Source organism: Pongo pygmaeus, chromosome 11 (genome assembly GCF_028885625.2).
Source record: "Pongo pygmaeus isolate AG05252 chromosome 11, NHGRI_mPonPyg2-v2.0_pri, whole genome shotgun sequence".
NCBI lineage: Eukaryota > Metazoa > Chordata > Mammalia > Primates > Hominidae > Pongo > Pongo pygmaeus.
Window position 1 is genome coordinate 133,900,545 of NC_072384.2, and position 16,493 is coordinate 133,917,037.

The window sequence follows — 16,493 nt, forward strand, 5'->3', positions numbered from 1 at the left end:
CCTTGGCCTTTTGTCTATCTATTGTGTCACCTGCCTGGGTAAAACCCAGACAATGATCAATGTGACTCCTTCTTCTCCGTGCACCTACCCCACCCGGGGGGTCTCAAGCCTCAGCTGGGCCTGCAGGGCCACTGGATAAGGGAACATGCCCCAGTCTGCCCCCTTTCCACCACTCTCCAGGGGCACGTTAGATGCTCCAGGTGTGCCCATGAACTTCCTGGCATGGGAAAGGGTCCACCGCCAGCCTCTGTGGATAGCTCCACTCGACAGCTTCTTATGAGCCAAAAATCTAGCTCAGCACCATCCAGTACAAGCCACATATGTTAATTTTAAATTTTCTAATAGCCACATTTAAAAAGTAAGAAGAAACAGGTGAAATTCATTTTGATGCTCTATTTTACTTTAGCCCACTATATCCAAAAAACTATCAGTTCAACTCGTAAATAATAATATAAGAATTATTGAAATTATGTGTATTTTATGTTTACATAACATGTCAATTTTGAATGGCCATATTTCAGGTGTCCGGGAGCCACCTTAAGCAGTGGCTACCCTGCTGGACAGGGTAGCTCGCCATCATTCTGGCTTTTTTTTTTTGAGACAGAGTCTCACTCTGTCACCCAGGCTGGAGTGCAGTGGCGTGATCTCAGCTCACTGCAACCTCTGCCTCCTGGATTCAAGCAATTCTGCCTCAGCCTCCCTAGTAGCTGGGACTACAGGCATGCGCCACCACGCCCAGCTAATTTTTGTATTTTTAGTAGAGACAGGGTTTCACCATGTTGGCCAGGCTGGTCTCGAATTCCTGACCTCAGGTGATCCGCCCATCTTGGCCTCCCCAAGTGCTGAGATGACGGGTGTGAGCCACTGTGCCTGGTCCATTGTGGCTGACTTCTGAACCCCATATGGGGTCCAAAGACCCTCCTCATCCTTACCGTGCCACCCAGGAGATGCGGCTTTGCCTGTGTGCTTTCTGCCTTCTCCTCTCCTAGTTAAGGAACTCGGTCATTTTAATCAAGTACTCTGATTCTTTCGTTCTCCAAGCTCTTTCCCAGTCCATTTTATCTCAACTTCTGGCTGAAGACGAAACCACTCGTGTTGATTTCCCATGTTGTTTCCCCTCGCTGCTAGATAGACATCCTTTCCACCAAGAAATGTAGATGGTTTTTGTAGATAAGTCCTCACAGGGGGGAAAAGAGAATTCAATTCCTGTCTCATGTATTCAGATCATTTTGCCAGCGACGTCTGTGTGGCCCCAGGCATGGTGTTCCAGGGCTCTGAGCCCATTTCTCTGTGATTCTCCCGACGCTGCCCTCTTCTTTGACCTTCATCCTCCAGCAGGTGGCTAAATGACTGCCCCCACTCCTGGCATCTCACCCACACTTGACAACATCCGGAAGGAAGAGGCTGTGGTTCCCTGGGGTCTCTTGTAAGGGTCAGGAAATCTTTCCCAAGCCTCTTTTCTCATATCTCATTGGCCAAAACTGGGTCACGTGCCCACCATAAACCAATCCCAAGCCAAAAGAATTAGATGATCATAGTGAATCAGGCCAATCAAGAATCGTACCCTGGAGCTGGCCTCCTCTGAGCATACCGCCTGGTGGAAGATGGTGGTCTCTGAACAACAGTTGGCAGCTTTTATCCAGGAAGAAGGGGTGTGTGGCTGCTGGGTGGGCCCCCGAAGGCTGGCTACAGTCTCACATCACCCACTTCTCTACCTGCCCCTGTCCTTCCTGTTGCAGTGGAAGGGGTAGTTTGCTCCCATCTGAGGTTCACCACTCTTACCCTCTGGGTTTCATGGTTGGCCACCTCCTCAGGGGCCTCAGCCATTGGTCTGGCTGTGTCTGCAGCCTCTCCTCTCTGCTAGTACTTTGTCTGAGCATAAAAATAAGTACCAGCCGGGCGGTGGCTCACGCCTGTAGTCCCAGCACTTTGGGAGGCCAAGGCAGGCGGATCACCTGAGGTCAGGAGTTCGAGACCAGCCTGGCCAACATGGAGAAACCCCGTCTCTACTAAAAATACAAAAATTAGCCGGGCATGGTGGCACATGCCTGTCATCCCAGCTTCTCGGGCGCTGAGGCAGGAGAATCGCTTGAATCTGGGAGGCGGAGGTTGTAGTGAGCTGAGATCGCGCCATTGCACTCCAGCCTGGGCAACAAGAGCGAAACTCTGTCTCAATAAATAAATAAATAAATAAGTACCGACCTCATGCACCTTAAGAACAACCACCAGCTACCCTCGACCCTATATCCTTTCTAGTTCTTCTTCCCTTGTAGCCAAACCTTTTGGAAGAGAAGAAACATGCCCTCTCTTCACCTACCCTCGTCTCTCCCATCCACTCTGCAGTCCCCTTCATCTGCACCACAGTCAGGCTGTCTAACTGGTTCTCCCCTTGCCGATCCATTCTCCACTTTGCTGCTGGTATGAGCTAAATCGCAGTGCTCCCTCCTATAAAATGGGCTCCATTCCTATCTCATTGTGTTGCTGTGAGGATTAAGTGAAACCATGTGGTCAAAGTGCTTAGCTTGGCCCCTGATACATGATAAGTACTCTGAATGCTATTTAATTCTTCCAAAAGCTATTTCTCTATTTAGCTTTTCTAAATACTGTTTAATTCAAGTCTTTCATCCTGCTTAAAACGCTTCAACGTCTTCTGAGGTTCTTTAGGGCCACGTCCTATGAGACCATTTCAGCAGCAGCAGCCTGCATCCCCATTCAGTGGCATGGTGAAGCCATTGGCAGTTCCAGAAGCATTCTCGGGGCCCCGGGCTTTGTATACATTTTGCTCTGAGAGCATGCCCTCAACCGTCCCCTGTCCCCTGGCTATGCCATTTGTCCACTGGGTAGAGCCTCCTCTGAAAGCAAGAGCCTTCCCTCTCTCCTTCCCTCCTCACTGCCCTCCCCTCGGGCTTCCTCCCCACCAGCCTTTGCCCTGGCATTTATTCCAGGGGCACAATTGCCAGTTCACTTGTTGGGCTCCCAGCCAAAGAGCAGGAACCTTGGGGACCAAGGGGATGTCTTCTTCAGTTTTTATTTTCAGTAGCCAGCGGCTGCTGGGGCCTCTGTAACCATGTGTGGGATGGATGAAAGCAGTATTTGCTTAATTGACAGGCGAAGTCTAGCAGAGGAGACAGGCTCCTGCAGGAGCACCCAGAACACAGTGTGCTGCACACTGAGGCGGGGTCACAGGCCACATGCTCCAGGGGCACCAAAAGCCAGGGGGTGCTGGGCAAAGGGAGAGATGGGGACCCTGAGGTGTCCCCTGAAACGTGGGTAGGATTGCCCCCAGGTGAAAGTGCAGCAGAAGGACCTTCCTTACCGTGGAAACAATAGGAACAGAGGCACAAATCTGTGGTGTTTGGGGGAGCTGTGGCAGAGCCGCTGTGGCCAGAGCCCAGGGAAGAGCGGAGCTGTTAGAGAGGACGCTCTCAGGGTGGCCACGCACAAGGCACTGGGGTTTATTCCACAGAGGAGTGAGCAGCCAGTAGACACTGAGCAGCAGAATAGCAATGTCGTAGTTACCATTCCTGCAAGGCAGCCTCCAAATAGGTTGATTTGAGGAGAATTTTTTTTTTTTTTTTGAGACAGGGTCTTACTCTGGAGACCAGTGAAGATCTGTTTACCCCCTTTGTGGGAGAGCAGGGTTGGAGTACAATGGTAACGATCATAGCTCACTGCAGCCTCAACCTCCTAGGCTCAAGTGATCCTCCTTCCTTAGCCTCCCAAGTAGTTGAGACTACAAGCAGGCACCACCTTGCCAGGCTAATCTTTTTTTGGAGAGATGGCAGGGGGCAGAGGAGGGGGTATCACTTTGTTGCCCTGGCTTGAACTCCTGACTTCAGGTGATCCTTCCCACCTCGGTCTCTCAGTGCTGGGATTACAGGCATGAGCAACTGTACCTGGCCAGAGGAGAGTTTTTAAGAGGGGCTGTTTGCTAGGGTGTAGGCAGGTGTGAAAGAAATCACAAGAAATAACCAGGTACAGTGGTGGCTCATGCCTATAATCCCCGCACTCTGGAAGGCTGAGGTGGGTGGATTACTTGAGCCCAGGAGTTTGAGACCAGCCCGGGCAACATGGCGAGACCCCGTCTCTACAAAAAAATATAAAAAATTAGCTGGGCATGGTGGCATGCATCTGTAGTCCCAGCTACTCGGGAGGCTGAGGTGAGAGGATCACTTGATCCTGGGAAGCAGAGGTTGCAGTGAGCTGAGATAGTGCCACTGCACTCCAGCCTCGGCGACAGAATGAGACCTTGTCTCAAAAAAAAAAAAAAAAAAAAAATTACAAGAAAGAGCTCAGTGCACCACACGGCAGTGATGAGCAGCTAGGTGCTGGCACCTCCCTGGGGCTAAGGGATGAGGGATCGCACAAGTCTCAGAACTCCGAGGCCCTCAGGGCTACCTGCCAGGAACTGTGATCCCCACTAGAGGGCTGTGCCAGCCCCAGGCCCAGCCACCATGCAGGTAAGGTGGGGACAAACATCTGGCCCACCTTGCCCAGAAGCCAGAAGACCAGGGAATCTACTAGGGCAACACATCCTGGCCAGCCCCCCAGGGTGGATCTTGAGGGCGAGGCCAAGACACCCACAGTGTTTAGGAAGCTGGGACTCACTGCAGGAGCCAGCAGGTAGCAGTGTGTGTCCCGGTCAGCCTGCTCCTCTCAGATGCCAGGCTTCCACACCACCCAGGCTAGTAAGGCCTCCCAAACATGCTTAGCGCTGGGAGTATAAGGTTTCCTACGGAATCTTCTCTGTAAACCAGGGTTCTAGTGGTATTTGCTGGAAGTCACTTCAGCATCATTCATGCGGGTAACCTAGAGGGCACAGGGCTACGCTTCGGGACATCTGATATGGGTGAAAGGGGAGCGTATAGGAGAGGACTTAATGCCAACAAAAATGACTTAGACCGTTCCTGGAATTCAAAATATTCATTCGAAGAAGGGGGCCAGCCAAGGGGGCCGCACTCAACGAAAGAGTGTGCTCTCATTCATTGGTGCACTTGGCAAACACTGAATCCCTGTGTGTCCTAGACTCTGCAGTAGATGCTTAAAGATGTGCAGAGACTCCGGATTACTATCACCAAGGCACAGTCCTATGGATTAAAGTGCTGAGGGCTGGGGAACCCAACTCTGCTCTCCCATAAGTGGGTAGAGACCTTCATTGCCAGGGACAGGACAGGGCCAGGGCCTGTGGGCCCAGATGATGGCCATCCCCTTGCCACCCATCTCCCTCAGGGCATGACTTTAGGTCTACCTGTGCAGTAGTTCACCTGGTGGGATTTCAGGGGCTTCTCCAGAACTCCCACCTCTTTGCTTTGTCCAGAAGTTCTTTTTTTTGAGACAGAGTCTTGCTCTGTCACCCAGGCTGGAGTACAGTGGAACCATCTCTGCTCACTGCAACCTCCACCTCCCAGGCTCAAGCAACTGTCCTGCCTCAGTCTCTCGAGTAGGTGGGATTACAGGCGCATACCATCATGCCCAGCTAATTTTTGTGTTTTTAGTAGAGACAGGGTTTCGTCATGTTGGCCAGGCTGGTCTCGAACTCCTGACCTCAGGTGATCCGCCCGCCTCAGCCTCCCAAAGTGCTGGTATTACAGGGGTGAGCAACCACACCCGGCCTGTCCAGAAGTTCTTTTAACAAAGAGAGGCTGCCTTTCATTCCACAGCTGGAAATAAAAGATTTAACATGCAAATGGATGGCAAAAGTCTCATTTACATAATTTTCTTTTTTTTGAGACGGAGTCTCACTCTGTTGCCCAGGCTGGAGTGCAGTGGCGTGCTCTTGGCTCACTGCAACCTCTGCCTCCCAGGTTTAAGTGATTCTCCTGCCTCAGCCTCCTGAGTAGCTGGGACTACAGGTGCGCGCCACCACGCCCAGCTAATTTTTGTATTTTTTTTAGTAGAGACAGGGTTTCACCATATTGGCCAGGCTCGAACTCCTGACCTCGTGATCCGCCCACCTTGGTTGGCCTCCCAAAGTGCTAAGATTACAGACGTGAGCCACCGTGCCCAGGCTGCTGCTGGTTTTTATCATGGATGCCTTAGCTTAGCATTCTTTGGCCCTTAGACCCACACCTGTTCTTCTTGCAGGTGACCATCTACCTGGGGAAGAGAGACTACATAGACCATGTCAGCCAAGTCCAGCCTGTGGGTGAGTTGCTTGGAGAAAATTGTAATGCTGGTTTTCCTTTAAGTCACAGATAGCTGCTCCCTTTGTATTTTCAAAAATCGGCCTTGCTAATAATCTAAATAAAGTCATGCAAATTAAAACATCAGTGAGGTGCCACTGGCTGATTGGAAAAATTTTATTTATTTTTATTTTTATTTTTTTGAGATGAAGTTTCATTCTTGTTGGCCAGGCTGGAGTGCAGTGGCATGATCTCGGCTCATTGCAACCTCTGCCTCCCGGGTTCAAGTGATTCTCCTGCGTCAGCCTCCCAAGTAGCTGGGATTACAGGCATGCGTCACCACACCCAGCTAATTTTGTATTTTTAGTAGAGATGGGGTTACACCATGTTGGTCAGGCTGGTCTCAAACTCCTGACCTCAGGTGATCCGCCCGCCTTGGCCTCCCAAAGTGCTGGGATTACAGGCATGAGCCACTGTGTCCGGCTGTAAAGAATGTTAAAGAGTGTGAAGAGACAAAGGACTCATGTCTGGAATGTATGAAGAACACTCAGAACTCAACAGTACAAAAAGCAAGATCCTATGAGAAAACAGGGGAAAGACGGAAGAGACATTTCATCAAAGAAGATACATGAAGACAAGCAAGCACGTGAAAACATCTTTGGTATCATTAGCCACTAGGGAAATACAGATTAAAGCTACAGTGAGAGTGTATTATACACCTACCAAAATGGCTAAAATATTTTAGGTTGATGCAAAAGTAATTGCAGTTTTTTGCCGTTACTTCCAATGTAGTGGCAAGATCTTGGCTCACTGCAACCTCGGCCTCCTGGGCTCAAGCAATCCTCCAACCTCAGCCTCCCAAGTAGCTGAGACTACAGGCATGTGCCACCATGCCTGGCTACTTTTTGTATTTTTTGCAGAGATGGAGTTTTGCCATGTTATCCAGGCTGGTCTTGAACTTCTGAGCTCAAGTGATCTGCCTGCCTCAGCCTCCCAAAGTGCTGAGATTACAGGCATTGAGCCACTGCACCCAGCAGCAGCTTCTTAAAACATGAAACACATCCTTACCGTATGACCCAACAGTTGCATCCCAGGCACTTATCTCAGAGAAATGAAAACTTGTGTCCTCACAAAAACCTATATGTGATTGTTCACAGCAGCTTTATTTGTGGTAGCTCCAAACCGGAAAGAACCAAAATGTTTCTCAGAATGTCCCACGTCAGCTTCCTAGTTTTGATATTGTACTGTAATTATGGCAGATGGAACCATTGGGAGAAACTGGATGAAGGATACTAGGGACGTCTCTGTACTATCTTTGCAACTTCCTGTGAATCTATAATCATTTCAACACAAAACGTTTTTTAAAGAGTGTAGAAAAACTGGCAGTTTCAGACACTGGATATGCAAATGTGCCTTGGCAAAACACTTTCTGGAAGGTTATTTGGCAGCATATTATCAAAAGCCAAATCCAATTCTATAATTTATTTTTAAAAAGTCATGGAGAGATATAAAGACGTATGTATAAGGATGTTCATCACAATATTAATTACAATGGGAAAAACTGGAAACAACCTAGATGCCCTAACAATAGGAAGTGATTAAATAATTTATGGTACATCCATTCAGTGGAGTAATATGTAGCTATTAAAATGATTAGCACATGTTTTCTCTATGTGTGTGTGTGTATATATATACGTGTGTGTATAGATGTATGTATGTGAGTATAAATAGATGTTTGCAATGTATAAGTGAGTGAGGAAGGCAGTTAGCTGAACAGTATGTACAATAGGATCTTTTTTTTTTACTTAGTAAAAGCATTCATATAATTAAGTTATATATGTCTGGAAAAAATTTTTTTTGTCGGGGGTGTGGGACGGTGTCTCTGTCACCCAGGCTGGAGTGCAGTGGCACAGTCACAGCTCACTGCAGCCTCAACCTCCCAGGTTCAAGAAATCCCCCTACCTCAGCCTCTCACATAGCTGGGACCACAGGTGTGCACCACCACACCTGGCCCATGCCCTGCTAACTTTTTTTCTTTTTTCTTTTTTGTATGTTTTGAGGAAAGGTCTGGCTCTATTACCCAGGCTGGAGTGCAGTGGCAGGATATGGCTCACTGCAGCCTTGACTTCCCGGGCTCAGGGGATCCTCCTGCCTCAGCCTCCTGAGTAGTTGGGGCTACAGGCATGCACCACCATACCCAGCTAAATTTTTTTTGTTTTAGGTAAAGGCAGGCTCTCATTTTGCTACCCAGGCTGCTGGCTAATTTTTTAAAAAACTTTTTGTAGAGACAAGGATCTCACTATGTTGCTCAGGCTGCTCTCGAACTCCTAGGCTCGAGCAGTCCTCCTGCCTTGGCCTCCCAAAGTGCTGGGATTACAGGCATGAGCCACCACACCTGGCCTGGAAAAATAAAATAAAAATCTGCACCAAGATCTTCACAATAGGTATTTTCAGGCAGTAGGAATTTGGATGACTTTTTTCCCTTTGCTTAACTTTTCTTTCTTTCTTATAATGTACATGGATTACATGTGCAATTAAAAAAAATACGTAGTTTTTAAAGTAGGTGTCTGGTTTCTTTGATCTTTTCCACCCTCACTGCTCTCTCCCTCTTTTGCCTTAGATGGTGTCGTGTTGGTTGATCCCGATCTTGTGAAGGGAAAGAAAGGTGAGATGAAGCCCCTTGTCTCAGGCCGGTTTCTGGGCGGAGTGGACTGCTCTCTGGGCGGCTCTGGGAAGGGGCATTTACATGGAAGGAGAAACGGGAAGGCAGAGGCAGCGCTCTTGCACGTGGATCCAGTGCCAGGCCCACTGACCCATGCTCCTGTACCTAATTCACGTGACGTAGGTCCTGTTGACACCAGAGCTCACTCGCTCAGCACAGTCGTTGTCCATGGTGGCAGATAAGTAGATGGTAGACGGAGCCCAGGTCTATGGCCCCCATCCCTATATGTTTGCCCCTGTATCATGTACTTCTGTGCTAGGGGCAAACTCAGGAGGGTGCCTGGGGTGCCTAGGACTCGGGAGGACACCAGACCTTGAATGAATGAGGGACGAGTGAGTGGGCAGTGTTTCTTCTGAGTCAGTGGCGAGGGGCAGTTACCGTTGGGGCTGACAGGCAAAATTCTCAACCAACACCAAAAAGGGGGAAATGATGCCTGCTGGGAGGCAGGGGGAGTAAGACCCAGAGTTTATTATGGTGCTTACTCCGATGGTTGTGAACCAGTGTCACAGCGCCCTTGAAGATTTCTGGCAGTTTTGATGTGTGTGGTAAGCAATTTGTTACTAATAACAGTTGCATAAACCAAATTAGAACAGATTCCAGCTATCCCTGTGATAATGTCACTGACTCAGTTCCATTCTAAATATGCCTTTTTGAGTGTTGCTACTGGCAACATCAAGGAATTGTTCAGAACCCTGGATGTGCCACTGGAATATGTCAGCTGTGGGGCCATCAGCATCGAGAGGGGCATGGCTGAAATGGGGCCCCAGACGGCCCCCTCTGTCCTCTCCACCTTCCTCCTGGGTGCCCTGCTCCTCTCTGGATCAGGAGACATCTGGTTTGAGCCCCAAAAGCCCATGTCCTTGACCAGAGAAGGGCATCTATTCTCAGGGAAAGCCACTGCACAGGACAACTGTCAAACCACGTGGTCTCTGGGCACCTTCTTAGTCCTGACCTTGAATGAGGGGCGAGTGAGTGGCCACTGTTTCTTCTGAGTCAGCAGCGAGGGGCAGTTACCTTTGGGGCTTACAGGAAAAATTCTCAACCAACAGCTACCACGCACTTGGAGGGGCTGCTTCTGATGTACTTTATATTTGAGAAATATGTGCTTCGTGTCTTTTTTAGAAGGTGTAGTGAACTTCATACAATTCTTTTGGTCTACTGGGAGTGCACTTTAAGCCTGTTCAACAAGCAGAATTTTCAGAAGTGGGGGTTTGGAGAATGCTCAGTATGTTTCAGAGCAGCGTGAAAAGGAGGCTGGAACTTGAGGCTTCTCAAGTTGGATTTCACCTCCCCATGTGGCCTGTGAGCCTTCTGGCTCCTCGCTCAGCCCACGATTGACTCTGGCTCACATCCGCTTTGCTGCCCAGCACTGTTTCCCTCTGCATCTTACCTTCTTCCTTCATTCGTCCAGACATCCTGCCCTCTAGAACCTGAGCAGCCAGCACTGTCTCAAAGCCTCTGAGGCCACAGAGCTAGGGAATGAAGGGGGCGGGCAGGATGGAGGGAACTGGGTCCTCTGTCTTCAGATTCCTGCCATTCTGGCAACATGATACAATTGGGAGGAAGATGCCAGGATCTCCCTTTAGAGCGGTGAACCCTCATGAAGGGGCTGATTCTCCAGAGTGGTGTGGAGTAGCTGGGTGGCAGGGTTCTCTCCAATCCCAGCCCCTATCCCCTCCAGATGCTAAAGGTTGAAAACCCGTGTCTGCTGCCCACTCCGTCAGTGGTGGTGGGCGCCAGGCCGAGGGCCAAGTCCAACCCTGCCTTCATCTCCTTTGCAGTGTATGTCACTCTGACCTGCGCCTTCCGCTATGGCCAAGAGGACATTGACGTGATCGGCTTGACCTTCCGCAGGGACCTGTACTTCTCCCGGGTCCAGGTGTATCCTCCTGTGGGGGCCGCGAGCACCCCCACAAAACTACAAGAAAGCCTGCTCAAAAAGCTGGGGAACAACACGTACCCCTTTCTCCTGACGGTGGGTGACTCCTCCAGCCAGCCCTGCTTCCTTCACCCGCAGCACCTTATCATGTGGATGGGGGAAAAGGAAAGGGGACAGAGGAAGAACTTCACATCTGCGGGCCTGGAAATTGCACCCTTGAAAGAAATTCTAGATTGCATGGTCTATGATTGTCTTTTTTTAAGTCCTTGAAAATAGCCTCTTAGCCTTTGAAGACACCCTTTCAACCTACCGTTTACATATTTCTCTTGACCCGACCCCCTAATTACATGAGCACGTGTTATTCCTTTGCTTGCTAAGCTCGAAAAAGAAAGCTCACAGAAATGCCCCTCGGCCCTGGGGAGTTCTAAGTAGGAAAGGGTTCCCTACAGGACAGGAGAGCTTAGTGGAGTAAGGTGTCATCTTTTTCCTTGCCCACAGCTTGGGGGATCACAGGAGATATCTTCATCTCTCTGGGGGCCCGTCTGTCATCCATTGAGACCTGGCTACCAACGGTGCCAGCGTGCAAACTCTCTGAAGTCTTGGGCGTGAGCTCAATTGGGGGAGGCTACCATCTGCTTTACGAGCATGTTTATTTGTCTTAAGAGCATATACGCTTCCAAAGTTACGTGGTTCAGCCTTAAAAAGGAATGAAATTCTGTTCTGTGCTACACCACGGATGAATCTTGAATACATTGTACTAAATGAAAGGACCCAGACACAAAAAAACAAATACTGTCTGGTTTCACTTACAGGAGATACCTGGAGTAATCAGATTCATACAGACAGAGACAGAATAGAGCTTCCCACAGGCTGGGGGGTTGGAGGATGGGGAGTTGGGGTTTAATGGGAACAGAGCTTCAGATTGGGATGATGATAAACATTCTGGTGATAGATAGCGGTGATTACTGCAGAATGGTGTGAATGTACTTCATGCCAATGAACCATACAGTTAAAAGAGCTTAAATGGTAAATTTGATGTTATTCTATGTTTATCACAACTGTTTTACAAAATCACATTTACAAAAAAGTTATAAGGTCCTGGGTGCTCCCATGTACCTGCGCTGGGAGTTTGAAGTGACATAACCTTTTAGAGACAATACGTCAACATGTATTGAAAGCCTTAAAAAATGTGCTTATCCGAGGTCAGGAGATTGAGACCATCCTGGCTAACATGGTGAAACCCCGTCTCTACTAAAAATACACACACACACACGCACAAATTAGCCAGGCGTGGTGGCGGGTGCCTGTAGTTCCAGCTACTCAGGAGGCTGAGGCAGGAGAATGATGTGAACCCAGAAGGCAGAGCTTGCAGTGAGCTGAGATCGCGCCACTGCACTCCAGCCTGGGCGACAGAGCGAGACTCTGTCTCAAAAAAAAAAAAAAAAAAAAAAAAAAAAGTGCTTCTGTTTCTAGCAGCTCAGCTTATGGAATTAATTGTCTAAAACTGATTTATTACAGCATTGTTTATAATGGCAAAAAAGTAAAGACCACTTCAGTAGTCAGCAAAGGGGACTGGCTACATTAAATGTATATTATAGAGCCCTAAAAAGGAGGATTCCGAACTGTATTTTATGATGCGGGAAAATGGTCGCAATGCTTTCTGAAAAGGGCTAGAATTCATGAAGTGAGTAAACAGACTACAGAACGTGATCATCACTTTGTCCCATTTCTGTAAAACGTCTTCTCACATATACATATTTAGGTGTGGCCGGGTGCAGTGACTCACACCTATAATCCCAGCACTTTGAGAGGCCAAGGTGGGTGGATTACTTAAGATCAGAAGTTTGAGACCAGCCTGGGCAACATGGTGAAACCCCATCTCTAGCAAAAATACAAAAATTAGCTGGGCGTGGTCGTGTGTGCCTGTAATCCCAGCTACTCCACTGCACTCCAGCCTGGGCGACAGAGCAAGACTCCATCTCAAAACAAAACATACATATTTATGTGTACAGGCAGGAAATTTTGGGAAGGTTATGTTAGTAACATGTATTTGGGTGTCAGGAGTATAGATCAATGTGTTTTTTCTTTTTTCTTGCTTATCATCTTTATTTTCTAATTTTTACATGATTGTATATTACCTATGGAACAGCCCCTTCTGAAATAAATGATTTTTTATTTGTTTCTTTCCACAGTTTCCTGACTACTTGCCCTGTTCAGTGATGTTGCAGCCAGCTCCACAAGATTCAGGGAAGGTTAGTTCAAGAAGAAATGCCATGGTTTTATGGTTTTGTTCATTCCTTCAATAGACTTTTTTATTTTTTTAGAAACAGGGTTTTACTCTGTCGCCCATGCTGGGGCGCAGTGGTGCGATCTTGGCTCACTGCAACCTCTGCTTTCTGGGCCCAAGCGATTCTCTAGCCTCAGCATCCTGAGTAGCTGGGACTACAGGTGTGTGCCACCACGCCCAGCTAATTTTTGTATTTTGTGTGGAGGCGGGGTTTCACCACGTTGACCAGGCTGGTCTCAAACTCCTGAGCTCAAGTGATCTGCCTGCCTTGGCCTCCCAAAGTGCTGGGATTACAGGTGTGAGCCACCGCACTGGCTCCTTCAATAGGCTTTTTTTTTTTTTTAGATGGAGTTTCACTCTTGTTGCCCAGGCTGGAGTGCAATGGCATGATCTCAGCTCACCACAACCTCTGCCTCACAGGTTCAAGCGATTCTTCTGCCTCAGCCTCCCGAGTAGCTGGGATTACAGGTGTGGGCCACCATGCCTGGCTAATTTTGTATTTTTAGTAGAGATGGGTTTTCTCCATGTTGGTCAGGCTGGTCTCAAACTCCCGACCTCAGGTGATCTGCCTGCTTTGGCCTCCCAAAGCCCTGGGATTACAGGCGTGAGCCACCGCGCTCGGCCCATTAGACTTTTAAAGATAGCTTTTTATCATGGAAAATTTCAAACATACCCAAAAGTAGAGAGACCAGTATAAAGATCCTCTATGAACCCATCACTCATCTTCAGCAATTATTAACCATGAACATCCTTGTGAACAAAATCACAGAGTCCCGACCCCCATGAGTCTCACACATTAACCGAGAGCACCAGGTAAACCCAAATAACAAGGAACTACACGGCATGCCAGGTGGCCACAGATGCTGTGGAGAACAAGAGGCTTGTGAGAGACAAGGGGAGTATCTGGTGGGATGTGTGTTGAGGATGTTTAAAGCCAGTCTCTAATGAGGCAAAGGAGAAAGCCACACTCTCCCAGGGGAGAGCCTTCCAGGTAGAGGGCGCACCTCGCCTGGTGTGTTCTGGGGGCAGAGAGGAGGCTGCCTGCTGAGTGAGAGGAGCAAGGGATGAAAGGGGAGAGGCCAAGTGCAGTGGCTCAGGCCTATCATCCCAGCACTTTGGGAGGCTGAGGTGGGCAGATCAACCTAGGAGTTCAAGACTAGCCCGGGCAACGTGGCGAGGCCCCATCTCTACAAAAAATACAAATATTAGCCAGGATTGGTGGCACATGCCTGTAGTCCCAGCTACTTGGGAGGCTGAGGTAGGAGGATCACTTAAGCCCTGGAAGCAGAGGCTGCAGTGAGCTGTGATCATGCCACTGCACTGCACTCTAGCCTTGACGATAGAGTGAGACCCTGTCTCAAAAACAAACAAACAAAAAAAGTGGGAAGCTGAGGTTAGAGTGGAAGGGGATCATGAAGGGCCTTGTCGATGTTGTAGAGACTTGAGTTTTTGCCTGAATGAGATGGGAGCCATTGGCAGGCTGTGAATGACAGGCACTGACTTTCCAAACGGTCACTCTGGCCACAGAGTTGAGAACGGAGTTGAGTTGGCCAAGCATGTGCTGTGGGGACCGAGGGTGTGTGAGAGAGGAGTGAGCCAGGTGAACCGGGCCCCAGCATGGAAGGAGGCGGTGGGGACAGGAGGAGAGGGAGGTGCCAGGACCCATGGGTTCAGGCCCCATAAGCCACTGGGTCTGGGATTCATGAGGAAGGGAGCTACACAGAGTGGCAGGTTCTGTAACTGGATTATGGGATGGGCAGTGATAGGTGATGACAAGGGCAGTGTTTTTGTCACGGGGCATCTGACCCGTTAGCAGTTTGTGAAATCAATGTAGTGGATCCAAAATGGCATTTTTTAAAACAGAATGGAATGGAACGGAATGGAATAGAATAGAACAGGCTGGGTGCAGTGGCTCACACCTGTAATCCCAGCGCTTTGGGAGGCCGAGGCGGGCAGATCACCTGTGGTCAGGAGTTTGAGACCAGCCTGGCCAACATGGTGAAAACCCATCTCTACTAAAAATACAAAAGTTAGCCAGGCATGGTGGTGGGTGCCTGTAATCCCAGACAATTGCTTGAACCTGGGAGGCAGAGGTTGCAGTGAGCCGAGATTGTGCCACTGCATTCCAGCCTGGGCACCAGAGCAAGGCTCCGTCTCAAAAAAAAAAAAAAAAATTAGCTAGGCATGGTGGTGCGCTACTCAGGAGGCTGAGGTGGGAGAATCACTCAAACTTGGAAGACGGAGGTTGCAGTGAGCTGAGATTGCACCACTACACTCCAGCCTGAGCAACAGAGCAAGACTCCATCTAAAAAAAAAAGAATAGAATAGAACAAAATGGAATGGATTGGAAAATCTCAGAGTGTGTCACACATGGCAAAGCTGAATATGGTGTCAGGAGAGTTGTTGCACATGTTTGTGTCTGTTTACTGGGCTGTGTTACAAATCCAACTTTCAGAACAACTTGAAGCTACTGGTCCAGGAAAACAGGGTGGGGTGTGCGCAGCCAAGATGGGGGAAGATGAGGTGATTACAGGAGAAGGGGGCACAGAACAATGGGGAATGGAATTGGTTGTGTTATATCTTATAGTGGTCTATAAGAGAGACCCCAAATTCAGATTTTTAGGTGACCTTTCTTGATTTTTACAACACTGTACAGGCCCAACAAAGCACCACGTGTTTCCTGTTCTAGGAGAGGAGCAGGTCTTAGCACAGCTGCAGGGCTTCAGGAAAGGGGGTGCGCTCTGAGCCCATGGAGCTTGAGAGAAGTGCCTGAATGCCTGGGGGCCTGGGGGCCTGGGGGCTTGACAGCTGAGGAGCCCAGGTGGGTGAGCAGAACAGGCGTTGGTGTGGCTGAATAACGGCCGGCTGATGGCAGGGAAGGATGCATATTTATTTTCCACTTAGAGTTTAGGACTGCTATGATTCCCTGGTTGCAGAACCGATAAATCCATGCCCCGTATGTCACCATGGACAGAGCTGGCTTCCTGTAATTTTTGCCAGCTCTACTTTCCCCTCCAGGCAGTGGTGGAGGGCAGGCTGGTGCTCTCCTCTGGCTCCCCAATGCCTGTGAACGTACAGAGATGAGGGAGGTTACAAAGGGCTTGTGCTGGGGGCCAGGAGCTTCACACACTGGGAATCAGGGGAAGGTCACTGGCAGATGCGTTCATTCAACACACACAATGCTTAAAAGTCTTTTTATTTAATTTAAAAACTAGGAGATTTCACTCCAAATTCCATGTGGAGTTTCTTTTTTAAAAATTGAGCTGACTGGGCGCGATGGCTCACACCTATAATCCCAGCACTTTGGGAGGCCAAGGCAGGCGGATCATGAGGTCAAGAGTTTAAGACCAGCCTGGCCAACATAGTGAAACCCCAACTCTACTAAAAATACAAAAATCAGCCGGGCATGGTGGCGCACACCTGTAATCCCAGCTACTCAGGAGGCTGAGGCAAGAGAATTGCTTGAACCCGGGAGGCGGAGGT

The 16,493-nt window shown here is 49.0% G+C and overlaps 1 protein-coding gene across 1 annotated transcript in view; it reads left to right on the forward strand.

The window, feature by feature from the left end:
• Nucleotides 1-16,493, forward strand: part of SAG (S-antigen visual arrestin) — a 38,112-nt gene that overhangs the window by 2,103 nt on the left and 19,516 nt on the right. The window contains exons 3-6 of the mRNA XM_054478696.1: nt 6,085-6,145; nt 8,743-8,787; nt 10,626-10,819; nt 12,916-12,975. Coding sequence (XP_054334671.1) covers nt 6,085-6,145; nt 8,743-8,787; nt 10,626-10,819; nt 12,916-12,975 — 360 coding nt within the window. The remainder of the gene's footprint in view (nt 1-6,084; nt 6,146-8,742; nt 8,788-10,625; nt 10,820-12,915; nt 12,976-16,493) is intronic.